Source organism: Cottoperca gobio, chromosome 6 (genome assembly GCF_900634415.1).
Source record: "Cottoperca gobio chromosome 6, fCotGob3.1, whole genome shotgun sequence".
Taxonomy (NCBI): domain Eukaryota; kingdom Metazoa; phylum Chordata; class Actinopteri; order Perciformes; family Bovichtidae; genus Cottoperca; species Cottoperca gobio.
The window spans coordinates 21,279,377-21,306,785 of record NC_041360.1 but is presented as its reverse complement, the minus strand read 5'-3'; the positions used below and the strand labels follow the sequence as shown (position 1 = coordinate 21,306,785).

The window sequence follows — 27,409 nt, the reverse complement described above, 5'->3', positions numbered from 1 at the left end:
TCATGACATACAAACACATTTTGCCAGTCATAACAGTACTGCAGAAAAATAATAAAGCAGCACTTAAGTCATCTTTTAGGAAGTTCAGGAAAAGACAGAGCATCCTATCAGGAAGTGCTTTTTGAAGCCACTTCCATTAATGCCCAAACCACACCAGTTAACTCTGCTCTGACCAGCTAACACCTGATCGTCCGACGGAAAACGTTGTTGTTGAATTAATTTACAGCCTAAATATGTCCTTATGCACCATGTTTCTTTGTGTGTGTCTGTTTTGTTTTCACCCGTTAGACCTCAAACAATTGGTCCATTCATTAATTAGTCAATAGAAGGATTTATTCAATTAATAGGTGCTTAGATACTGCTTTCTTTTTTTTATATATATATATATATATATATATATATATATATATATATATATATATATATAATATAATATAATATAATGATATATAAACATTTTATAGATTATATAAAAAAAATGTTTTTATACATAAATATAAAATATTTATATGTATATATATACATATACATACATATATATATATATATATATATATATATACATATTTTATATACAGAAATATTTTATATTTTTATATACAGAAATATTTTATATATATATACATATTTTATATACAGAAATATTTTATATATATATATAAATATCTTATATATATAAATATATATATATATATGCATATTTTATATACAGAAATATTTTATATACCGGTATATAAATATCTTATATATAAATATATATATATATACATATTTTATATACAGAAATATTTTATATATATAAATATCTTATATATATATATATATATATATATATACATATTTTATATAAATATTTTATATATATATATTTATATAAAAATGTAAAAATATATATATTAAAAATATATATAAAAAACAAAAACAAAATATATATACACAAATATATATTTGTATATATATATATATATATATATTTTTTTTTTTTTTTTCAATTCATCAAGAAAATAATGGATAGTGAAAAGTTGCCCTAGTAGCCTACCTAGAGTGTGTTAACTCTGTATCTTTCTTTGTCCTGTAAAGCACTGTACTTCTGTTTTGAAAAGTGCTAAATAAAAAAAGTTTGCTCACTTTCTTATTTGCTAAGGTCTGTTCTGCCAAATTGAGATATAAAAAGAAACTTTTTGAAACTAAACTTTTGTTTAAGTGTTTTGCTTTAGAAACTTCTGTGGTAGGCTTATTTCAATTGTGATTGTGCTTTTTACGACTAAATTAACTTTTTAACAGCAGACATGTTGGCATGTCAAAGCAGGAAAAGCTTTTAATAACATCAATGAAAGCTGTATTCCATAATGAGCCAGGTCCAGGGTCTTGGTATTATACATGCTGGCTCTTTGAAAAGGCATTGTTAATGTGAGTGCTTTCACCTGTGCTTTTCCTGCGTAAAAAAAGTAAGGTGTAAGCCTTTTGCATCCTTATGTCCTACCTTTATTACCTCGCTCCCTCCCGGTAGGAGGAGAAAGGAGACAGACTATAACAATACCGTGTTATATGTCTCCATCTGCAGGACAGTTGACGTCGTGCGTTAAGCGTTGAGTTTCGTCAATTGCTTGTATTATTTTTACACAGCAACGTCAAAACAGGACGGACAAAAACTTAACATGTATTAGATTTTTTTTTAATCTAACACACACACGTCTAAACAGTCGTTATATGTTTGTTGATTTTTTTTAACACAAAACTTTATTTAGACACAAGAAAATGTACAAGTACTTTAGTGTTACGCAACACAATGCGCGAGAGCTGATAACAAAAAAGTGTATTATTATTATTATTATTATTATTATTATTATTATTATTATTATTATTATTATTATTATTAATATTATTTTTAAAGCTATGACATTAAAATAAAACCTATAAATATACGAAATTAGTTGTAAATTTAAAAAAAAATACAAATTCTAAAATAATGAACATTTAAATAAATGCTTTAGAAAAAATTAAGCAATTAGTTTGAATTAATTGAATAATCATAGGGTTTCATCAACGTTGCATCTGTAATATATATAAGAACCTGTGATGAAGAGAGTAAATCCATAAATTAAATTACATTTTTAAAAGGAAATAAAGTTGTGAACCTTAAAACCTCTGTTTATTAATGAAGAATGTTTCCCAATAAAATAAAATAAAGCTATCAATATAGTTTAGAGATGTCCAAATGTTATCTTTAAGAGTAAAACAGTGAGTAACATTATTGTTATTAAAATAATTTTAATCAGACCAAAATGTTACACTGAAAGAATAAATAGAAAGACATGTCCCATTGATTTATTATAAAGCCTTATAATCCATGGCATGTCCACAAACAAAACACAAGTGTGTTGATATTTTTTCCGAGGACCGTGCGCCTTTAAGACGAAGCCACGTGATCTCGTCGGCGTTACGTCACACGCGGACGTGAAGTGGCTGTCATTGATAAAACATCTATGATACGTTTCCATGGATGTTCTGAGGAGATACCAAAGATGCGCTATAACTGGTGAGACTTTCTGCTGGTGCGGTGAACCATGCGCCAGCTGAACCATGACAGCGGGAACAACACAAGCAATCCAGTCTCAGCAACAGCAAGTTAAATTAATGTGTTGTAAAGTATTTATTGTGACGTTAGCTAGTTCAATGTAAAATTAATCCAGGTCATCTCTTTTTTTTTTTTTTTGGGTGAAATTCCCGCCATACAATATGGGATGTGGATGCATGTAAGCCACCATTATTACGAGTCTAGAGTCAAAAGGGTGATTCGTAATACAAAGACGGACACACGTGTACACAGTCTCCTCCTGGACTGACCCAACAGCATTTTGACATGATGAATACCATTGGAGCTAGAGTAATCCTTCTCAACCTGAGGTACACCTTCCAGAAAGCAGGCTCCTTTACCAGAACCAGACTCATCCAGAGCTCCAGGGAATGTTTCGTTAAAAGAGGGCAGATCTTATCCCAGATACCCAAGGTGACGTTGCTATGTTGGGGCGCAGTCAATGCATCATCCTGTGCAGCCAGATGCCAGGAAGCAACTCTTCCACATCCAACCGCAGGCAGAAAGTCCCTTGCCAAAGTCCAAGTGCACAAAGTTTTATTTTGTCTCCGCCTCAGCCTTCGTGCATTGGTGCTGCTACTCAAATTTGGCCCCCTGCTCCTCTTCTTCCCCTTGACTTTGGTGTCCACTCGCTGGGCGTCTTGCTGGCTGAGTGCTCTGCTGTGGGTGACTGAATCATCTGGTCCCACTTTCATCAAGCTGGGGCAGTGGGCCAGCACCAGGCGGGACGTCTTCCCTCAGGAGTTTTGTGAGCGCTTCTCCGCGCTTCACGTAAAGGTTCGCCCGCACTCCTGGACCCACACCAAGCAGTGTCTCCGGAGGGCTTTCGGGGAGGACTGGAGGAGAGTTTTGAGGTTTGAGAGCAAAGAGCCCGTGGGTTCAGGATGTGTGGCACAGGTGTACAGAGGCTGGGCGAGGGCGGACCAGGTGGAGGACCCTGCCTTCCAGTCGCTGGTGGAAGAGATGGAGAAAGAAGACCTGCTGGAAGCCTGGGAGATCCCTGGCCTGGGTGGAGTAGCCAGGTCCCTGCGCCAGCTCTGGAGGCGGAGTAAGGAGGAGGACGGCTTTGAGGAGAGAGGTCACTTAGAGGAGAGCGGCACAGAGAAGGGGCATCTGATACCTGTGGCTATCAAGGTGAGTGTTAACATCACAACATAGCCTCACTAGAGTATAGTATGTTCATGTTGCAGTCTGGTTTGATAATACTGAACGATGCCTTCATGTTTGTCAGTGCGTCACACATTGTGTCACCCCGTCAGCAGCAGATGCTTATAGATTGTTTCTCTGGTCTTCCAGGTGATACATCCAGGCGTCAGGAGGCAGGTGGAAATGGACATACTGCTGATGAAAGCTGGCAGTTGGCTCCTGCACTGCCTGCCTGGACTCAAGTGGCTCAGTCTGTGTGAGATAGTAGGGGAGTTTGAGAAGCTCATGACAAAACAGGTAGGAATATTCAGACCCCCTAACTAAGGTGCCTACATGTTGGGCAGATTATATTATATGTGCAGTGTGAAGAGAAGAAGCCTCAATGATTTCTGTGATTCGACTGAACCTTTATTTCAGATTGATCTGCGCTTTGAGGCCAAGAACATCGAGCGTTTCCAGGAAAACTTCCGCAATGTGGATTATGTCAAGTTCCCAACGACGTTACGACCATTTGTCACCAGATCTATTTTAGTGGAAACGTTTGAAGTGAGTACAGAGGGATTTAAAAACTGCATGAATGAGTGTTAAAATGAGATCCAAATGTACCAACAAACTTCTAGAACTATTAGCAAACTTAACCAATGTGTCTGATTTCCAGGAGAGCGAGCCCATTTCAAACTACCTGAGCTCCGACGTTCCTCTGGACGGTGAAACAGAGAATAGCCAGAATGGGAATAGAGACCATGCTGAAGATGGTGAGATGCGTCACCTGCTGGGTGTCCGTTACCTCTGAGTGTTACCATTACTGGTATTTCATAACGTGTGTGACTGTAATTTAAGATTATAATTATCTCCATCTATATTTCTGTATTCCAGGTTTTTGTGGACAACTTTGTCCACGGGGATCTCCATCCCGGGAACATTCTGGTCCACCGCTGCAGACCTCCTGGTTCCACTGACAGCGCTGGTGTCTCAGGGGAGGCTCATGGGAAGACCACCCTCACTGACTTGTGGGACACAGTGGTGGTCAGCGTCAGACCAGACCCGTGTCCTTACCAGCTGGTGCTGCTGGACGCCGGCATCGTAGCCCAGCTCAACGAGCGCGATCTCGCCAACCTCAAGGCCGTCTTCACGGCTGTGGTGCTGCAACAGGTAGTGAGGACACGTGCATGAAGTTTCATGCTGAGCTATCATGGAGGCCTTCGATGGTAAAAGGAAATTGTGTAGAAGATTCAAGCGATGTTCTCATTAGCATCGAGGCGGATATTATTTTTCCCTTCTGTAAATGGCCTTGGCTAAATTTGTTGAGTTACCCAGTGACTAAAATATTATCCAGTCTTTAACTCGATCGATCGAAGGAAACTTCCAGCCTGGACTAACTGCTGCTGTGGTTTTGATTTCCTGTCTTCAGGGTGAGCGAGTGGCAGAGCTGCTCCTGAATCACTGCTCGGGCCAATGAGTGCCAAGACGTGCCGCAGTTTAAGAAGGAGATGGCCCACCTGGTGGACAACGCCCTCAGTAAAACCCTCTCTCTGGGAAAGGTACATACCCCGATCTGTGCTTTCTCATCATCTTCTCTTCTTAGAGTCTGATTCTGGGTCGCATGATGATTGTTACCATGTTTTATTATGTCCCTTTATTCATTCTTTATATTATTATGTTACCACATTGTTGTGTTTATAGTTCCAAGTGGGTGACCTGCTGTCCAGAGTATTTGGTCTACTCATCAAACACAAGGTAAAATATCAGGAGGTTACATTTGAACGAACTCATCTGGTTCAAAACACGACTCTTTGTAGCTTTAAGTGACTTTAGGACAGGTAACAACTCTGAGTCGCTGCTGTTGCCATGGTACTTAAGATGCCCTCTCTCTGCATAAAACTGATCTCGTCCAATTGAAAGGTGTACATCGATTTGCTCTATTCACATGAGGGAAATTAGCCCAAAACAAACCTTGGCACCAACTCTGAGTGCCCAAGATGTCGCCACAGCGCAGCTTCACTAGGTCGCATGTTCTGGTTGGTTGTAAATGATCCAAACGATCACATTTTGTAGTGGGACTGTAGATACTAGCCCCATAATTACGGTCTCTGGGGTGTCTCCGACAGAAGATCAAATTACTGTTCTTCAGGCAACACTAGCTTTTGTAGCGCTGCTGGCCCAGGAGGATAATTCTTCTGCACTGGAAGTCTGTTAAACCCCCCCCCCCCCCCTCGTTTAAACACAAGTACTCTGACACCATTAGAGAAGTTAAAATCTAATCGGAATAGCTCGACAGAGATATATTAAAACCTGCCCCCCCCCCCCAACTTCCCGAAAGCTTGATGTAGCTTTCTCTTACACACCTACATAGCCAGTTGGATCAAATGATGCGTAATGTTTTTATTCTAAACATTACTAAACGGTCTTAGAACAGGGATGTCAAACATGCGGCCCGTGGGCCAAAACCGGCCGGCCAGTGCGTCCAATCAATTTGTTTTGATTATAAAGTAAAAGCATTGTAGATCCACTGTGATCAGTAAGTTATAACACACACGTGTAAATGATAAACTGATACTATTGTTGAAATTGCACCTTTATTTCCTTAAGAGATTTCAGGTTGTTCATAATGTTTTGTAAAAAGATTAAGTTTGAACATTTTCAGAATGTACTTACGAAGGGAAACATTTGGAGTTGTGGTTATTTACAGGTTATTATGCTGTGATGTTACTGGTCCGGCCCACTTGAGATCATTGTGCTGCATGTGGCCCCTGAACTACAATGAGTTTGACACCCCCGCTGTAGAACCATATTAAATATTTATTTCTAGTTTTATCATTTAGAAAAATAATTCCCACTAAGGCCTTAGGGGGGGGGGGTGGGTTCAAAAAGGATAAAAGCAGAGAAACGATCCCGATGCGATGGCTCTGTTGCAGAAAGGTGGTCGCTGAGTCATTAACCTCGCTGTTGCTTGTTTTTCCAGGTGAAGCTGGAGAGTAATTTTGCCTCCGTTGTGTTTGCCATCATGGTGCTGGAGGGTCTCGGCAGGACGCTCGATCCAAATTTGGACATCCTGGATTTAGTCAAACCTCTGCTGCTAAAGAACTGTGCCGCAATGCTCTGACACACACACACACACACACACACGGATCTTAAGCACAATGGATCACACACACACACACCGGGCATCTGGAACAACACGCGTGCACTAAGCTCTATATACTGTATACATGTAGTACAGCGGTAGATAAGGTGCATGTGTATGCTGTATCCTCCTAATTCTATGCTGATGGGTTGTTTTACAAGATGCCACTGTCTCATCACTACATTTTTAGCAGTGTCCTAAATACCTCATTACGTTTTTAATTTCTCATAGTTCCACTTTTATCCCTGCTCCTCTTGAATTTTAACATCCCCCCCCCCCCCCCTCCCGTCTGGTTTTAAGTACAAACATTTCACCCACAGGAAAATAAATCTTCCAGGTACCTCTAACTGAGCCTAATGAACGAGACTGTTTACATGAGACACAGATTGTGTAAGAGACCATTTGGAGTGATTTAAGATGTAAAAGAGAATCCTGCGACTATCCAAAGCATGTTTTACTCTTCAACGACTAATATTGATCTCATGTCTTTCATTGCATCTGAAATAATGTTGTCTAATGAACCTTATTTGCTTTAAGTGTGAATTACAATCTTCTGTACCGTTGAGCATGTGAAGGCTTAGGTGTGCTCACAACTGAACACTTGTATAAATAATGCATATCAATAAAAAGAGAATATCTGCTAATTGATCATGTGTTTCCTTTGTTGCTAAGTGACCAGTTGTACGTTTTGTCACCCTTGTTAGTGAAGCTGACGAGCAGAAAGTTCAATACATCAAGGGAGCGGGATCCATTAATTTACAATTTTATTAAATCTGTCAATGAAAAACACAGACAAGAGACGCGATTCTGTCAATGTCATCAGGAAGAACAGTCAGCATGGCTGAAAGAGTGAGATCAGGAGGTTTTTGGTGCAAAAAAACTCGTCACATACCCTTTATTGCAAAACTGTTGATTTCTTTTTTTTTTTATCACCATCAAGAGCCCAGACAGAGCAGCACTGTTCAAGTAAGGAGGGAGGGGGGAGGTGACAACTGTGTAAAAAAAAAAAAAATCATTCAATAATTAATTATAATGACAAGAAATAAAAACATCTCTAAAAGACAAACACAATCATCTCAGTGTAAGACGAGATTCTGTCACGGTCACAACAACCAGAGAAAAGTTGTTTTCTTTTTTTTTTCCTCTTTTTTTAATGAATTAAATAGTTTTTAAAAAATATCTCACCATTTACTTATACTCATCTTTTTTCATTTATTGCGAAAAATAGGCAACTGGACTAATTGTGATGTTTTTGTGTGTCTGTGTGTCTGTGTGTCTGTGTGTGTGTGTGTGTGTGTGTGTTACAGAGAAATAGAGATTAAGTGGAGAGATATAGTGGAACGTTTTGGGAGCGTTGGCACTGAGAGTAGCAGCAGTGTGTGGCAATGCAGTACTCTCACTCAGCCACCAGGTGGCACAGTTCAGTCTGAACATTCCTCCAGGGCCGGAGCTATGTATCACTGTAGCACTGTATCAGAGGAAGTCAACGTATGCCAACAACAGCCTCTGTTTTTTTGGAATGATGCTTGTGTGTTGAAACTTTGTCCAAGGTCGCTTATCTGCGTTGCAAGATCTCAGTTCTATGTACAAAGGTTTCAAATCCCTGAAGGACATCTACAAAGACAAGTGCAACCTCCATGTGACCATCCCCAATCTGGAGTAGCTCAGGGATCAAAAGGTTCCTCTATAGGGAAAAGGGGGGGAATAGTACCAATCAGATAGATCAGGTAAACGTGCCACAACAGGATTCAACAGAATTGTTCTTGGGAATAAAAGTAAATAAAAAGGAATAATGGCAGAGGACCAAGATTTAGGAATGTTAAAAGCTGGAGAAGGGGTTGTAACATATTTACCTTCCTCAGAGGGGGCACCAAAATATCCTAACATAATTCTTTCTAACAGAATGTCCAAGAGGTGATGAAACAGGAAAGAAAGCAGCGTAATGCACAAATAAAATAAGGTATCCATCGTCCGTTTGTCATATCCGTTCATGCTGATCCATCAGTCTCTCCATGCATTTTAAAAATAGTCTTTGAAGACCAAGCAGTCCTCCTCCGCGTTGAATTGATTGTATATTTGTCTTTTGCTCATCCCGCACTTTTTCTCTCAGTCTTTGTCAGAGTGGCAACTGTCAATGTGGTGCCCCCTGGAGGACTGGCTGCCCTCCAGTTCTCTGAGGTGGCCCCCCCCCCCCCGGCAGGAGCGTAGAGCTCATTTACAAAGGGGGGATAAAGGGGGAACCAAACACGTAAGAGGGGATTGGATTTGTGGAAGAAATCAGGATGTAAACTTTTAGTCCCATGTGGGTGCTTCCTTCCAAAGCAGGGCGAGGGGGGGGCAAAGGAGGGACAACAGGGCTGGAATGAGAGGAGAAGGGTCTGTGTAGACAGATCTTGAGCACAAGCACATGCGCTCATCATCGCTCTCGAAAACACACACATGTGTCTGTCTGAGGCCCTGGCTGTGTAAAGGTCATTGTAGATGGAGCTTCTCATTGACTTTTCTTTCACGTCATTGAAAAGATCAGCAGCTCTCAGTGATCCGTGACTGGATCCAAACAAGGTAAAACTGAGAATTCGGAGAAGATTAGATGGAAGGGGACTGGCTGACATCTTGACGGCAGAACAAAGCACATCTCTTTCAGACAGAGCCTGACTTTACGTGAGCAGCATCCATCTTCAAATTATCTTTTTGGGAGATGTTTTGGAAGACACAGCTACTATGTCATGTTATCTCCATAAGCTTGTCTTTAAATTCCTTTTGGGAATAGATGAGGGGCTTGTGTGGGACGTAAGCCTACTCAGATAAGCATGAAATGGATGTGTGGGATAGGGCAGGAAAGAATAAGTCTTAATCATCTACTCTGACTCTGTTTATCTCCAGCTTCTCTTCATGCTGTTGTTCCGCAGGCTGCCACCAGGGGGTGTTGTTTGGGCTAACTGTTGGGGGACAAAGGGAGGAGGCGTCTGATCGCAGATTGTGGCTACGAGTTGAGCCAGGGGTGGTTGAGGCATTCGCCGGCCGAGGCCCTCTTCTCAGGCACCATCTCCAGCATGGGCAGAAGGAAGTGGGTGAAGTGGCCGGCGTCTTCGTGCGCCCAGCCGTACTTCTCAACCAGCACGTCAAACAGGGACCACGGCTTCAGCTTGGTGATGTGCCGCAGCTCGCCTGCAGGGGGCAATAGGGAACAGAGTCAATGATAGCAGGAGGATGTGGGGGCGGGGAGTGGCAACAGTTTAAAGGGTTGGTTCACCAGAATTACAAAATATATAATCACAATAAGACTGGAGATATTCAGAGTTTTTTAAAACCAAAACCAACAAAGGGATCCTACAAGTGCACTGTGGCTTATATACAATACTTCACCAAATATGTATTACTACGCACCAGAAAATAGTCCCCAACAACTAACTAACTATTTACTTGTGTTTTACTAACATTAGCTAGCACCTATAGTGCCAACTGTTTTAGGAAATAACTGAGCCTTTTTTTTTAGAAACAATTAAGATATATATTTGTGACCCATATAAAGATTTCCATCATCAGTAGGATGAAATTGAAATTGCCACAGACAGGGTATGGAGAGACAGACTAACGTTTTGTTGGTTTTGTAAATGAAAAGATTAGAACCAGCCTTATCATTTAACTCTAGTGATATCTAGCCATGCAGATACATTTAGTTTGACTATTTGCTTAAGATATTAATACAGTTGAGTTGTAACACAATGTAATATATGATGCTCACAGCATTGAAAAATCACATTTAAAGAAATTCAACAGTAATATCTTTACAGAACACACAGTCAGCAGTGTTTACACAGAAGTTTCAATGAAAACTATTCACATGGTCCAGAGTACGGGTGGGAGATACCACAAAGTGTTGTTCCCGTCCGATAGCTAGTATGCTGTAAACCGGCATTGATACTCAATACAAGACTTGGTATCAGTATATCTGCATGGCTAGATTCCACAAGAGGCAAGTAGATTTGGTTTTTTTGGGGTTATTTTGGTGAACTGACTCTTTAATCACAGCCGGCCATGAATCTGCAGGCTCCAGCCCGACACTACAGCAGCTGATTCTACTGATTAGCTCAGTTTGAACGTGTGCTGCACAGTGAGCTGCTGTAATGACGGGGTAGAGTACCCTGTAGAGTTACTGGCTGAAAACCACAAGAAGAGAGGGCGACAGGTGGATAGAGAGACAGACAAGTGGTGATGTAATGGAAACAGACAAGGAGAGGAAGGTGTTCATTATCAAAGAGAGGAGGAACATGATTGGCTGGGAGCACAAGATTGACAGAGAGGAAAAGAAGTATGAGAGGATGATTAATGATGGAGGCGATCAAGACCAAAGGGTCAGTTTAAACCATGGCTGCCATGGTAACCTCTCCATCCTTTACACTGATTGGAGGACACAAGATGGGAGAAAATAATCCCCTTTTTTTTTTTTAATGGAGACATTGCTTGTCACAAATTACTGTGTTTGTATTCTTACAAAAGTATGTCTCCAATCAACGTACAGTATTTACCCCCCCCCCCCCCCCAGTTCAATACAGATCAGTGTGCATGAAGGAAACGAGGTAATGAAGCCGCTCGATTGCACCACACGGCCGAAAGCAGCATGGCAGACAGTAGAAGCCCAGAGAGACAGAGCGAGAAAGTCAGACCAGATTAACAGAGCGCCAAGGGATAAAAGGGAGAACATTGAGACATCAAGTGCAGGCTCAGACCTCAGAGAGAGACAACATCAAAGGCAGAATATTCAGGTCTCATGACACAGTATGAAGAATATATGAGCAGAAAGGGGAAGAAGAAAAAAGAGAATAAATGAGAGAGTGCAAAGGGTCATCGGCTGTACCAAACACAGATCCATACACTTACCGGGCTCAAAGATGAGCAGAACCAGAGAGGTGTGTGACACACTTAAGACCTTAGATGATTCCTGTTCTGCGAGAATGACTTCACTGTCGTTGTTATTGTTAATCCTGCTTTTCTTATCTTATTGCCAGAGCAGACGAGCTCCTTCTTTAAAAGTGCGGAGGGTTTTTTCTCACCATTAACTTTTTGATTCAGACTTAGATCTGTAGAGATTCATTACTTCAGGCTTAATTGATTTATGACTTGGGTTATTTCACAAAGGGATTAAGGGATTAAAACATCTGCCGCTTTGCTGAAGTCTATATTAAGATAATACATAAAAATAGCTTTAAATTAAATTGACCATTTTGCTGCATTCCAGTGCCAGTATTTAAATGTATTTAAATGTATTTAAATGTATTTAAATGTATTTAAATGATATATTTAGTAGGGATGGGCGATAAGGTAGAAATCCGTATTACAATATCAATAATATATTTTAAATACCGATTCCAGGATGTCACAACATGAGAAATATAGGCATATGTAAACAAATTAAATTGATGTTCCCAGGCATAAACTGTGTACCACTATTATAATAAACCTTTATAACAAAACCTTCAATAACTAATTGAGTTAGTTGTTCATCAGTGTTTGCTTGGAAATTATAAATGATCTTTTTTTGTTATGTATGTTTTAAAATGCTTGTGCAGTGAGCATGTTTTTGTTAATAATGTCACTTTATTACTATATTGAGGTCATAGCAAATCTGCCTTTATTTATTAGTGTGTTTTTATTTATTACGTGTTCTTTCAATCCAACACAAAATCAACTAACTATAATAATACGTTTTCGCCCAGCCCTACAGTTAAATCGTGCTATTTTTGCAACTTACCTGAAACAATCCGAAGTGACAGATTACTGTGGTAGCACTGCAACCTTTAGGACACAAACATTTCGATCTCAAGACCCCTACAGCAGAACTACTCTACCCTACACCTAACCAACCACTAACCACGGTGTTGTTTACCTTTCTTGGAGAAAAACTCCCGGCTGTACTTCCCGGCAGCGAACACTTTGCGCGGTACCTTCCCAAGGAGCTCCATGATCAGAGCGATGTGGTCTGCCCACCACCACATACATCACAGAGGGAACAGGCACGTTTCAGCATTACAACATGCACACACACGTCAACACGACTGGCTGTATGGGACTGACACACACTGCTGACCTGGGGAACTGTGTGGACACACGGCTACTGTAACACCTTCAAGTGGTGAGGATCTTTTGAGATTGTTCTCCATGTTTTCAGCCACACATTTAAATCAAATCCACAGAAGCATAAGCTTTGAGTTAATATGGGACCCCCGACTGTCTGCTAGTGTCCATGTCTGTCCATTTCAGACATCTGTGTGTCCCAGTCCCACCAGCTCTCTGGCCAGCGCTACCTCTTCGGTTGAAGAACTCCCGGGAATATTTTCCGGAGAGCGCAAAGTGCCTCGGAATACAGCCCAGCAGCTCTATGATGTGGGCTATGTGGTCTATGGAGGAGAGAGGGAGGTGGGAGGGAGGGAGGCAGGGAGGGGGAAGGAGAGGGGGAAGGAAAAAGGAGGAAAGAGATGGAAAAGAGAGAAAAAAGGGAAAAGACAAGGAAGGGGAAATTTAAAGGAAAGAGAAGAGATGAAAGTAAGGAACTTGTAAAGAGGGTAGATTGTGGATAGGAAAATAAAAACAGGGACAGGACGTGACAGATAGAAAAAAAAAACACAGAGGGGTCCGGGTGGAATAAAAAAGGGGAGAAAGGAAAGATAAAAGAGACAGTCACAGACAGTAAAGGAGAAAAACCTGTGTTAGTGAGCTGTGCCTCCACAGCAGAGGTGATGAAATGAAATGATCAGCCTTGGAACTAAAGTGTCATGCATTAAGATTCAGAATTAAAATAAAACTAGAACCCAAAGCTAGATTTTCAATTTGGTCTCAACGTCGGGAGATCAAAAAGGTGTAAATTATGATACAACTGACACTGGGTTATTGTCCGTGCAAAACATGCAAAATGAGGTTAACTGTGTGTCACATGCAATGAGACAAATAACACAATGAGCCGGTGAGATCAAAGCTCACAGGAGATGAAGAGAGAGAGAGGTTAGGATGAGGGGGCAAATGTAGGGACTGTATTGCTTTATAGAGTGACATGTGACCGGGATAAAGATGCACATCTACTCACAGGATACAGCAACTGGCTAATGTTGCTCTCATGCTTCAGTTACTAACTGTCACCGTTTTACAGTTTATTGGAAACTGATCTATTATGACAGGAGTTGTGTGAGCTCTCTGTGCATCAGAACATTTGAACAATTCAGGTTTAAGCAAACAGTTGGGTGAAGATGAGTGGAGGCATAGCAGCAGAATAAAAGGACAGAATTTACAGTCGACAGTGGATAGGGGGGATTTGGGAAGAGGGATGACTATAGTTTAAACTAAGCTCACTTTGGCCATTTTTATCAATTTACAATACAATTAAATTGATATCGATCCATCACAGTTTTTTTTTCCCCCATTGTTCAGATGCATCCACTTGTATATAGGTGACATGCTTACAAAAACAAATAAAATGCATGCTTAAAACTCCTCATACTGTGCATCAGTGTTTTTCAAACTTAATTACTAAACGTTAAGGGAATGCATATGAAGCTGTGAGTGCATCCCTGCATGTACAGTTAGCAGCAATGCATCTGAACTATGGAGAAAATTCAGCACACACATTAAATCGATTACAATTTTAAATTAGAACACTTCATAAAACATTTAAGACACCTTGTTTTCTTTTTACGTTGGACATTTTCCCTCACTTCTAGCTGTTTATATGTGAAATTAAATGTATGTGTGTACGTCAAAAAGATTGAAATACTCACCCTCATCACGAGAGTAGTCCTCTCCAGAGTGGGGCTCAAACAAGTAATCTCCAGTAGCCAGCTCAAAAGCCTACAAGTGAACAAATAAAGTACTTTACTCAAGTCTATACTGAGTGTGTATAATTCAAAAGGAAATATAAATGTATGAAATGTACTGTATATATGTATGTGTCCTCACCATGCAGGCAGTACTCCAGATGTCTGCAGGAGTGCTGTAACCAGCTCCTATCAGCACTTCAATGGAACGGTACTGTCTCGTCTGGATGTCCTCTGTAAAGTGCTTGTGCTGGTACAGAGAAGAGGAGAGAGGAGGAGAGAGAGGAGGAGAAGAGAGAGGAGGAGAGAAGAGAGGAGGAGAAGAGGAGAGAGGAGAGGAGAGGAGAGGAAAGAGAAAGAGAAGAGAGGGAGGCAGAAGAGGAGAAGAGGATTGCTCGCTCTCTATTCCCGACTCACGGCCTCTTCTCTTCATCGTTCGCGCCCGCGTCCTCCTCGCGCTTCTCTCTCCCTTCTCTCTCGTCCTCTCTTCCTCTTCTCCTCTGCTCTCTCTCTCCTCTTCTCGCTCCTCTCTTCTTCTCCTCTCTCGCTCTCCTCTCGTCTTCTCGCCTCTCGCTCTCTCTCTCTCTCTCCTTTCTCTCTTCTCTCTTCCTCTTCTCCTTTTCTCTCTCCTCTCCTCCTCCTCTCCTCCTCGCCTCTTCTTCTCCTCTCCTCTTCTCCTCTTCTCTCTTCTCTTTTCTCTCCTCCTCTCCGCTCTCTCTCCTCTTCTCTCCCCCTTCTCTTCTCTCTCCTCTCCTCTCATCTTCTCCTCTCCTTCTCTTCTCCTCTTCGTTTCTCTCTCCTCTCTCTCTTCTCTCGCCTCTCCTCTCCTCCCTCTTCTCTCCTCTCCCCTCTTCTCCTCTCTCTCCCTTTTCTCCTCTTCTCTGTCTCTCCTCGTCTCTTCTCTTCTCCGCTCTCTCGTGCTCCGCGCCCCCCTCCTCTCTCTTCTTAGCTGCTTCTTTCTTCCCTTTCTCCTTCTCTCCCTCTCTCGTGAGCTTCTCTTCTCTCTCTCCCCTGCTCCTTCTCCCTTCTTTCTCTGTCTCTCTCTTCCTCCTCTCCTCTGCTCTGCGATCTTCTTCGTCTTCGTGCTTCCTCTTCTCTCTCTCTTAGCTCCTTTCTCCTTCTCTCCTTTCTCTTCTCTTCGCTTCTTCTCGCTCTTCTCTTCTCTGTTCTTCTTCTCCCTCTTCTCTCCTCTTCTCCTTTGTTTTGAGGAGAGGGAGAGGAGAGGAAATCGTCAATAAACCAAATTCCCTGAGTCTGTTTTTAATTGTTTTTGAAATTAACCAAGATCTGAGACAATACTGACCAATAATTAATTCCATTTGTTTTCCGTCTATACTAAACTATGTTGTGATTCTGCGTCCCTTTTGGGAACAGTCTGCAAACTGCTCCTGAGAAAGGGTGCTCCAAATACAACCTATTGTACTGGAATGATCTCTTCTTCTTCACTTCCTCTCCTTTACATGATGTGGACCGAAGAAACTATGAGACCAACAGCGGCCAAACCTCCCACAAGGGACCCTGGTAAAGCTACTTTATTATTTAAATGAACGCGTGGAGTTTGAATGTCAATAATTGTAATATATAATTAAGACAATATCACCCCTGTGATGCTGCTTTGACCGAATGTAAAGGCTTTAACTGTGTGTTTAAAAAAATATGCATCAATATCAAATACTGTGTCTTACCACCCAGCAGGCATTTCCAAGATCAGCGATTTTGACTCGAATAGACTCAGAGTTGCGCGGGTCTAGTGGGTTGATCAGGAGATCTGCAGCTCTGGCCCTGACTGGGACAGGATGGAGTGGGAAAGAACAGGGTTAACACATACAGTAAGTAAATATAAGAAGGGTTACACACTCTCGTGTACTAATTGACATTTATTATAGACCAGGGACTCTTCAGCTTTTTCAATAACTTAGTCCTGATGACCTGTTTAGAGCGTTATTTTCACTTGCTGACAACATTTTTGTTTAAAATCCTTATTAGGCTCTGAAGACGTGATCCTAAATATGACCCTATAATAAAATGCTGTGGGTGGATGAGTAATGGTGGTGGTGAGTCATTAATAATACCCAGAGGAGACGTGGACACTAAAACGTGATAATGAGCAGCTGGATTACCTTCACAGGCAGTTATAATGTGTAACAAACACAGGGATTGGTATTCATTTTGTGCCGATCCGTCACCTCACCTAAGATCTTAATAATTATCATTATGCTTTTTTATTTTTCTTAATCTATCCAAACAAAATTCTCGTTTCCATGATTAAAATGTGTTTTTCAAGAGAGTAAGAAGGAAGCATAAACCAGGCAGCATTGTGAGTAGTTACAGTAGCTTGTTATACATTAAACACCTATTACAATCATGGAACACACAACTTGTTACTATCCCTTACATGCCGAACACTTTGGGGCTCCATTATGGATCTCTTGAAATCAGTAATTATGTGCGGAAATAATAATTGTGTGTGTGTGTAACTCAGTGGACATGCAGTAACCACCGTCTTACCTTTGGGTGTGTCTCCCGTGCTCGAGGAAGACACAGTGCGACTGCGGTCAGCGGTGGGGGCTGTTGAGTGACAGGCCTGTTCCAATGTCCGCCATTCCAACAGAAATGGGGTTTCCCGGCATAGGATCCATGGGCAAGTCGGGGAAGAGAGGCAAGGCGGCCCTATGGCGGTTACTGCCACCGTTGGTCAGCCCAGGCTCGCCAAGGTCGCCGTTATACATCTCATAACCGGAGCTGAGAGAGTTGTCCCTGTCCGTGTAGCTGAGCTCGGACTCCACCAGGGGGCAGAGGAGAGTCTCGCAGGTGGACGAGGGAGGCGGAGGATTGCCAGGGTTTGGTTTCAGTCCCTCGGATCCCAACAGAACGTGCCCGTTGGTTTTGGCTGAATTGCTTTTGTTGTTGTGGGGTTTGATGGGGGAGGTGAGAAGTTCAGTGGTCGTGTCGTCATCCTCGTCTTCCTCATTCTCATCTTCTTCCTCCTCATCCTCCTCCTCCTCCACCTCCTGCTCCTTTGACTTCTTTTCCTCTACCACTGCCTGCTCCTCTGTTTTGTTCTCACTCTTTGGCTCCTCTGCTTCATTTTCCTCTCTTTCAGCCTTTTTCTCTCCTCCTCCTCTTCATCCTCCTCCTCCTCTTCTTCTTCTTCCTCTTCTTCTTCTTCTCTTCCTCCTCCTCCTCCTCCTCTACCTTCTCCTCCACCTTCTCTACCTCATTCTCATCCTCTGCCCCTTTTAATCCCTGCTCCCCCCTCCACCTCCTCCTCCCCCTCCTCCTCCTCCTCCTCCTCCTCCTCCTCATCCTCATCCTCCTCATCATCATCCTCATCATCATCCTCCTCCTCCTCCTCCTCGTTCTCGTCCTCCCCCTCTACCTCAGCTTGTGTTGAATCTCCATTACCCTCATCTGTGTTGGGGGGAATGGGGGCCTCTTTTTCAGCGGTAGGCGTTATCTCCTCGTCCTCTTCCACCTCCTCGCCGGGGTCGTCATCAGTGATGCGAGGCGCCTCGCTCTGCTCCTGGGGAGGCGCCGCACCTAACATGGAGAGAGCAGAGATAAAACAGTTAAGAGTGGAAGTGGGTGGGAAGGAGATATAAACGCAATCAAAGACAGTGTAGGCAGTGAATAAAAAGGAATTGAGAAGAGTGTGTAGAGAAGGAGGCAGAGGAGAGAAAAGGAGAATGAAAGAGACAGAAGGTGGAGAGACAGAAGGTGGAGGAGGGAGACGGAGAAAGACTGCTCGGTTTTTTTTTTTGTGAATCAGCCTCCCATACACAGTTCGGTTAGCGTGGGCCGAGTGGTTGGAGCCAATCCACCTCCTATTCATTCACTGACAGACTGCATGGAACTACACACACACACACACACACACACACACACACACACACACACACACACACACACACACACACACACACACACACACACACTCTCACACTCACTCAAGCTGCACATCTTTTCTTTAGAAAAATCCCTTTGCTAGTTGTTGACAACCTGAATACAATACAAAAAAAGAGCAACCTAACCTAAATACGTTGCCGACTTTTCCTTCGCAGTGCTTTGCACGTGAAGAAAGAAAGGATTGTACACCACGATGTTTAAATTATTAATAAATGCCACAGCGTCAAGTATGTTAAATAATCTAAAAATAACAAACTTGTGATGTTAAATGAATCCTTGAGATTCCTTCAAGGAGACAAAGAGTCAAAGATATGATACAGCCATAAAATATACCCTCTCAATATTTAGTAAAGCTTTGTGATGCTTATTCAGACTATGTGTGTAACATTGTTTTGTTGGAGCTTAAGAATACACTCAATGTGTTCCTGTGATTAACACTGAATATAAACACAACATGGCTACCAGCTCTGCCCTAAAATACATATTCATCAATAATTAAATAACATGCATCGTGTGGTATTTATCATATTAAGGGTAGCCAGCATTTATTCATGGTATTATATTTTAATAAAGTCATCTGTCTGTCTAACCCGGGTCTGAACCACAGCAAACTTGAAATGACTCACATGTATGATTAGTCAACCTGATGGGCCTGGGCCTCTCCCTCTCTCTCTCCCTCTCTCCTCCCTCCTCTTCCTCCTCATCTTCCCCATCCTCCTCATCATCATCATCCTCGTCGCTCTCTCCCAGAGCCATGCCGGGGCCCAGCTGCGGTGGCGGCAGCTTGTGTTCATGCTCCCCTTTCTCTTCCCAGTCTTTAGCCCTCCCCTCCTTCTTCTCGGCCTCTCTCTCCAGGGCTTCGATCTCCAGCATCCGCCTCTCCAGCAGCTCAGCCTGCCGCTTCTGCTTCTTCTTCAGCTTCTTCTTCTTGTTCTTGGAGATCTTCCCCACCTGGGACAAAAAACATAGACAGGAGAGGGAGAGGGAGAGTATTCACCAGTGTACAAATATTTATTTTAAATGCTTATTTAATTAAACTAATTTTACTGCATCTACGATATTTTTGAAATTCTGGAAATCGCTGCAACCCCATTTATTGGATATTCATTAAAGAAAACATCTTTGCTGATGTAGAGCGGTGGGATCTTTGAAACCAGTTTTAAAAAACTGCTAAAAAGACATTTTGAGGATTGCCTACTAATACTGTGGTGCACTCTGTACCCTCCCTGGGCCTCTAGCAATCACACAAACAACACCAAACAGTGTGAAATGCTGTGTGTGTGTGTGTGTGTGTGTGTGTGTGTGTGTGTGTGTGTGTGTGTGTTCCTCTCATTGAATACTCACATCTGTTGTATTCACCGGTTTGAGCTGGGGGGCTGTGCTAACTGAGAGGCACACAGAAAAACAACAAAAGTCAAAGGCTTCAAAGTTTCACCGACATCAATCCGTCACACGACAGAGTTCACACAACGTTCAGTATTCCACTCGCCTGGAAGATAAAGTTAGGTTTTGTACATGGAGCTGATACGTACAGAATCTGTAGGTGAAGTGAGAGAATTGCAATCAAATGATAAAAAAAAAAACATCTTCCAGTCGCTTGTCCCAGATCCATAATATTAATGGTTTGTTCTTCACATAACTGAGACTGAAGCTCCTATACAGTACATTATTCTCTCACCTCAATCATCTGACACCAATCAAAATGTGGATAATTAAACTCATAAGATTACATTGCAATTATACCTAATAAATATAAAGATATTCATAGGTACAAGCCAATTTCTAGACATATTTTCAAATTAAATATGATTATATTCTTCATAATTTGGCCTCTGAATGTGCACGTTCAACAAAGTGCTGCAAGAAACATTCATTTTTAGGATTGACTGAATTATTACTAATTAAACTTGTTATAACACAAACAATGTTGTGTGCGTTGCCATTTTCGTACCTCCTTTTCTAAAACACATGACAAATGAAAACAAGCAGTGATAAAAACATTAAGCTATAAAACGCGTGTCACTTATGCTAACGACAATAAAAGTGTTTATTTTTGCCTCTTCAATCAGAGACGGATTATATATATATATATATATATATATATATATATATATATATATATATATATATAATATATATATATCACCGCCGAGCCCTTCTGTTTTGACAGTTGATGGTTTTGTGCCTCACTTAAATTGTTAAGAAAAGTAAGCAGTGTAATTGGTTACCCTAAGGCTCAAAGAGACTCCGTCGGCTGATGCAAGCAATTGACAGCTTATGGGGGGGGGGGGGGGGCGGGGGGGTTCACCGGGAGGACAGGGTTCATGTCGAGTTTGTCGAGATTTGTTCAGTGCAGGAACTTGGTGCCAGGAGATGAAAAAGCAAGATCTGTTTGGCTTCTCTGTGAACCCGATTTCATACGTGAGCACTTATTCAACGTGGACGTTTTTGAATTCACTAAATATTTCACACGAACATATTGATTGACGATTATTAATTTATTTGCATTTACTATAAATACCACTTTCAAAATCAGGAGAATGAGTAAAATATTAATTTCTATAAAGAAGAAACACAGAACAAACGGACTGCACTGCATGCTGGCTTTCTGTGGATAGATAGATATAGATATATAGATATAGATATATAGATATAGATTTTCATTTCAAGTCAAATAAATACTAGTTTTGGGGGAGAAAAACACATATGTAAATTAAAACATTAAGAAATAGTTTGATATTTCTGGAAATACCATTTTGGCCTCGCTGCTGAGAGATCGGGAAGAAGCAGCCGGTTAGCTTAGCTTAGCATTAAGACTATAAACAGCTGGCCTGTCTCTCTTATTCTCATCAACACCGGTCCCCAAGCACCAGGCCGCGGACCAGTACCGGGCCGTGGATCATTTGGTACCGGGCCGCACAGAAAGAATTATTTGTTTTGTGCTTTACATTAGTAAATATGTAATAATTAAATGATACGTTTTGCACTTTATTTGTTTATTCATTTATTTAAAAAAAATGATCTTGCATGAAACCGGTCCGTGCATGTGTGTGTGTGTGTGTGTGTGTGTGTCTACCTGCTGATCCGGAGGGTGGGGGGGCTCCAGCTTTCTGCCATTCAGTCGCCTCCATGGCCATACGCCTAACAAAGGCGTCATCTACACACATCAGGATGTTCTCTGGCTTGATGTCCGTGTGGATGATTTTACATTTAGTGTGGAGGTAGTCCAAACCCTGCAGGACCTACACATTCAGATAAACAGACACAGGTTTGATCAGTGCAAAACATGCTCACACTTCTTGTTTAAGCATTTATACACTCTAAAAAAGAAAAGGAAAAGGAACAAGGCCTCTATCGCTGTTGAGCCCTCCATCTTTATCTCTCTCCCTTTCATTCCTTCTCTCTTTCTCAGAGCCAAATGAGCCATTCTTCTAATGCGTGTCGTTCTCTGAGGGTGGAGAGGAAAGGCTGTTGATGTTTATGTTTCATTCTTTCTCTCATTTGTTTCTATCCAGAGGCTTTGGGACTGAAGCGGGGAACAGTCTCATTTAATTTCTACTCATCTTCAGATTGGCTTTCAAGAGGCGAGAGGCTGGCAGCGGCTGAAACGGATCAACAACTTCACATGCTCATCAGGTGGCTGAGGGGGAAATGCCTGAAAGCACTGCGTCTTAGGATGGCAGCGCTACTGAAGTGTGAAGTGCACAATAGTGTGCGCTGTATTATTAGGCCAAAGTATTGGATGTAAATTGAGTCTCTTGTACTTCTTATATTAGAATTTTACATCTTTGTTTTCACATAATAAGAAGAATACCCCCAACTACAGTCAAATCTATCCATCTATCAAAACTATCAAATGACTTTTGAGAGGTTGAATTTGTTTGTAGATGAATTTGTGATCATGTATCATCATATATTGTACATTTTTAGAGTGTTGCATGAAACACAGATGTGTCTCCACATAGAAAACCCTTCAACACAACGATCCTGTAGTTACTGTACATGACGCCGTCTTTATTGTGTGTTAAATGTGATTCAAAACAATTGGAAATATCCTCCTCAAGTAAGGGTTAAGCTCCATCCAGGACATTTACTGAACGTGTTCCCCTGTTTGACCTGTAATGCACTGCCAACTGTTGTCATGTCATGTTAATTGAAGTAGTAAGAAGCAAGCAAGAGTAAAACAATAGTCTATAAATAGATTTGGTCTGTGTGTGTGTGTGTGTGTGTGTGTGTGTGTGTGTGTGTGTGTGTGTGTGTGTGTGTGTGTGTGTGTGTGTGTGTGTGTCATTACCTGTTTGATGATGCTCTTGACACATGGCAGGGGCAGACCTTGGTAGTTGGATTTAATAATCCACTTCAGCAGGTGGTGACCTAGCACCTCAAACACCATACACACATCTGAGATGGACAGTCAAGGAATCACATTGTCATACCTCTGCGTCACACACACACACAGACACACACACACACACAGACACAGACACTTCTGATTGGGATACGTATGCCGTTGACTCCAGAGATCTTGAAGTCATCTATCAGCTGCACCACCATGTCCTTGTTGGGGTCCCCGGGGTCGCTCTCTCTCACCTGGGGTCCAAGAGGACAAAGAGATGAGGCAAACATGACAGGAAGAAGGAACAAAAGATGGATTAGGACACAGATAGAATAAAAACAAAGAATATTGAAGGAGAAGGGACAGGAAACTGAGAGTGGGATGACTGAAGGAGAATAAGAAAGGTAGAGGAAAGAGAGGAAAAGAAGAGGACAGGGGAGAGGGATGTGGGAGATTAAGATGCTGAAAGATGGACTGTAACTGTCATCTGCACCCACCATGCAAGATAAATGACCAGTGTATCTTTAGAGCTTTTCGTTTCCAGAGTAGGGGAGATGCAAGGTGTGAAGAGAGAGGAAACGAGGGAGGGACAGGAGGGAAGATGAAGAAGTCGAAAAAGTTTGAAAAAGGAACAATCAAAAGAACAAAGGAAGGCCAAAAGAATAAGATTCCCAAACACTTAAATGTCAAACTACTCAGATTCTCACACATCGCAGCAGTTTGATCTCATCCAGGGCCGTCTCCGTGTAATGCTGGGCGCTCTTCACCACCTTCATCGCCACAAAGTTCTTCACTCTGTAATGACAAACACAGATACATGCCCCGTCATTTTGTTTTCTAACGTGTTGTTCAAGCCAGTGATGCTGATTAATGTGTCAGTATAAATATCCGTGACCAATATTATGATGCCATTATTTCACATTTCCTCAGCTATCGTTCACACTGCCCACACTGCCATAGGAAACACTAATGTGGCATTTGACAATATCACTGACATATCATCACTTTTTAAGATATGACAAACTTGTTAGCAAACAGTTGCTCATTGACAAAATTAGCATTCATTTGTGTAGTGATTCTCGACTTTAGCTGCTAAATGCTCCACTATGTTCACTATGGGTCTACCATCGGTACAGAACAGATAGAGTCACGCAGCTGCCTGCTGTGGTCGACAACAATGCTATGAGACGGGTGAGATGGAACAAAACTGTGAAGTTGTAGACACACTGAATATAACCTTTGTCAATGACTCTAACTGACTGTATAGTGTGTGCAATGTAACCCAACACTACTTTATGACCACCATTAGTGTAATTAACACTAGTTACATGAGTAAATGAGTTTGTGTGTGTGTGTGTGTGTGTGTGTGTGTGTGTGTGTGTGTGTGTGTGTGTGTGTGTGTGTGTCAGGGAAAGGTGACACTGGGTTGATGATACCGTCATCTATCCACCCTGGTTGCTACGTGAACACAGATGAAACAACGTTACAGTGCAAACGAATGTCTTTGGTGCCAGAGCACGCTGGTGTTGGTTTCAACCGTTGTTGTGGTAACGTGCCAGCTCGTGTCAACAGATGCATGTGTGATGTGTGTGGTTTACAGTATGTGATGTGTGTGTGTGTGTGTGTGTGTGTGTGTGTGTGTGTGTGTGTGTGTGTGTGTGTGTGTGTGTGTGTGTGTATGAGAGGAAGAGCAAGGTGAAGTGAAGGACTGCAAGAGGAGCCTGTGTGTGTACGTGTGTGAACTTGTGTGTGACAGGGTTGTGTAGAAGGCTTTTTCTGGGTCATGACGTGTTTCTGGTGAGTATGTGTGTGTGTGTGTGTGTGTGTGTGGTGTCATGCGAGTCTACTATACTGTGTGTGTATGTGTGAGTCTACTATACTGTGTGTGTGTCATGTGAGTCTACTACACTGTATGTGTGTGTGTGTGTGTGTGTGTGTATGTGTGAGTCTACTATACTGTGTGTGTGTATCATGTGAGTCTACTATACTGTGTGTGTGTGTGTGTGAGAGTCTACTATACTGTGTGTGTGTATCATGCGAGTCTACTACAATGTGTGTATGTGTTTTGTGTGTGTATATGTGTGTGTGTGTGTGTGTGTGTGTGTGTGTGAGTCTACTACAATGTGTGTGTGTGTGTGTGTGTGTGTGTATCATGTGAGTCTACTACAATGTGTGTGTGTGTGTGTGTGTGTATCATGTGAGTCTACTACAATGTGTGTGTGTGTTCATGCGTGTGCGTTCGTGCGTGTGCGTGTGTGTGACTCACTGTATATCCCAGCATAGCCATACGGTGGAGAAGTGGCCCCACCCCAATTTCCTGATCACATGGTACCCTCCCGTTGAACAAATCCCCGATCTTCACCGGATGGTACCCTCCTGAGAGGGATCCAGAGAGAGAGGATGAAGGTTACAGACGACTCTCAGTGATAACCAGGCAATGACATGAAATCCATTAGTGAGGAAGAAGAGGAGGGCGAGCAGCAGAGAGGAAGGGAGGTCAAACACATAGAAAATGAGACGGAAGAGAAGTGTTTTGGATTAATTTAAAAAAAGCTAAAGATACAAAACAAAACTTCCTTAGATGCTTCATTTTAGATCTGGGAAATAAGAGCATTTGACTAAAAGATATAATATCTGTGAACACGAGTGCTGAAACGATTAGTTGAACATGAGGAAATAAATCGGCCACTCTTTCCAAAATCAATTCTCTCCAAGTGAAAATGCTGGTTCACTATTTGAGCTCATACAAATATATAATTGCACATTATAGGTAAAACAAGAAACATACATTTTAACGACGTATGACTGTACATTTGAGTAACTCCGACTTCATGATAGTAAACTCCAAAAAGTTACTTTTCAGAAGAGACAAGATGTTAATCCAAAAGGAATTCAAGAACAATAACCGTTTCATGTTGCGCGAGTCACTTTTGGGCATGTGTACACAAAAGGAAAGAGCTTATTAGGAGGTTAGTAATTCAGTAATTCTATGTAATGCTTCAACCTGGATCTGAATACGTTCACCTCAATGAGACATCAGAATCCTCTTTGTTGTTGCTACAATGACACGACCAGCTGGCAGACAGCGAAGTCTTGCTTGCCAGAGTTACATTTGTTGTAGGTGTATTTTATTGAACACAAACTTGTGATTGTGTAATTTTAAATAAAATAGCACAGACACACAAGAAGGGTGGGCAGGCCAAAATATGTACTACTACTACAGCTCATAATAATATAATAACACACTATATAAGCATTTATTTAGGGTTACAACATGCATTATATGGTATTTATTGTCTTAAAATGTTAAGGAGAGCTGCAACATGAAGGGCTTTATGAGGATAATCACTTGTTTTTAAAAAGGTAAGCCAGTGAAAAGAAGCGAAAACACACAGAGATGTTGTATTTTCTCTTTTCTTTTAGTCTTTCATCTTCCTGAAGTGAGATCTGACATCTGGCTGTGATTCTTCTAAAGCAGCCTCGTAGAAATCACCATGTATTATAGCATATTATCCTTAAAAGACATCCTGGTATATTTAGAAGGATAACAGCAACATTTTAAACACGCCGCGCTACTTCTTCCTACAGATATGGAATGATAAGTGAAGTGTAATGCTCTCCGGTGTTTACGGGATGGGTGTAGCATTTTGAAACGGAGCTTGGTCATGCAAATGAACCTCTTAGCACACAGCACAGCCTTTGGCATCCTGAGCCACTGCAGGAAACGAGACTGCCGCTCCTTTCTGGCAACAACTAAACAACCTTGAAACGCTGGTGTCACAACTACTGAGTGTCGCACACTGATGGCTACAACGACACTGCTGCAAATCCCATCAAGAAGGTAGGAGAAATGAGGAAAGGCATTACAGACACAAGCAGAGAGAGGAGAGTGTGAGACCTTGTTGAGCTCTGTGCGACAGACGTGGAGAGTGGAAGTAATGGGATGGGACAGATGACTTCGGTGTGTGTGTGTGTGGGTCTGTTTGTCTGTGTGTCATTCTGACCTTTGCAGTAGTCTGCGGGGTCCTCCTGCTCCTCATCATCGGAGCCCAGGATCTCCTCCTCCGGCTCCGGGGGCCCTGCCGGCTCAGGGGGTGGCGGAGGGGGCGGTGGAGGAGGAGGGGCAGTCACCGGGGCTTTCTGCTGGGTCTCAGGCCTGCGAACACAAAAGAGGGATGGAAGTTAGGTAACCTTTCGGGTAACTTTTTTTATTTATTTTTTACAGGAAACCCACCTCCCAGCCTGAACATTTCTTTAGCATTCTCCAGCTGTGACTCAGCGAGTGCAACTGTAGACTGAGCTTAAAGTGCAAATGACTAATAACTAAATAACAACACTAATGATTCATCCAGTACCGAGTAAAGTTTTTACATTTGTCTTTCAGGCAGGGAAGAACATGTGACATTTTATAATCCCTTCTTTAGAATAAATAAAATAGGTGGGAGGACCGGTTCAGTGTTGCTGTACAAATAAAGAATGCAGGTGGCAACAGAACG

General features: G+C 41.9%; 2 protein-coding genes across 2 annotated transcripts in view; one reads left to right on the top strand and one right to left on the bottom strand.

Annotated features, from left to right (window-relative positions):
* Positions 1–2,457: 2,457 nt before the first annotated feature.
* adck2 (aarF domain containing kinase 2) lies at positions 2,458–7,469 on the top strand. Its single transcript, XM_029434855.1, is given in 10 exon segments — positions 2,458–3,730; positions 3,893–4,039; positions 4,160–4,288; positions 4,401–4,448; positions 4,450–4,497; positions 4,619–4,894; positions 5,154–5,186; positions 5,188–5,283; positions 5,426–5,479; positions 6,705–7,469. Coding segments are annotated over 10 exon segments (1,839 nt in total). The 5' UTR covers positions 2,458–2,863; the 3' UTR covers positions 6,846–7,469.
* Positions 7,470–7,613: 144 nt separating this feature from the next.
* The window catches only part of srpk2 (SRSF protein kinase 2), a 57,967-nt gene continuing 38,171 nt past the window's right edge, over positions 7,614–27,409 (bottom strand). The window contains 17 exon segments of the mRNA XM_029433390.1: positions 7,614–10,034; positions 13,172–13,264; positions 14,636–14,705; positions 14,814–14,921; positions 16,357–16,457; positions 17,180–17,288; positions 17,290–17,796; positions 17,985–18,211; positions 19,204–19,528; positions 19,922–19,962; positions 21,654–21,819; positions 22,872–22,978; positions 23,080–23,167; positions 23,621–23,708; positions 25,180–25,244; positions 25,246–25,289; positions 26,918–27,069. Of these exon segments, the coding sequence (XP_029289250.1) occupies positions 9,850–10,034; positions 13,172–13,264; positions 14,636–14,705; positions 14,814–14,921; positions 16,357–16,457; positions 17,180–17,288; positions 17,290–17,796; positions 17,985–18,211; positions 19,204–19,528; positions 19,922–19,962; positions 21,654–21,819; positions 22,872–22,978; positions 23,080–23,167; positions 23,621–23,708; positions 25,180–25,244; positions 25,246–25,289; positions 26,918–27,069 (2,476 nt within the window). The 3' untranslated portion in view covers positions 7,614–9,849.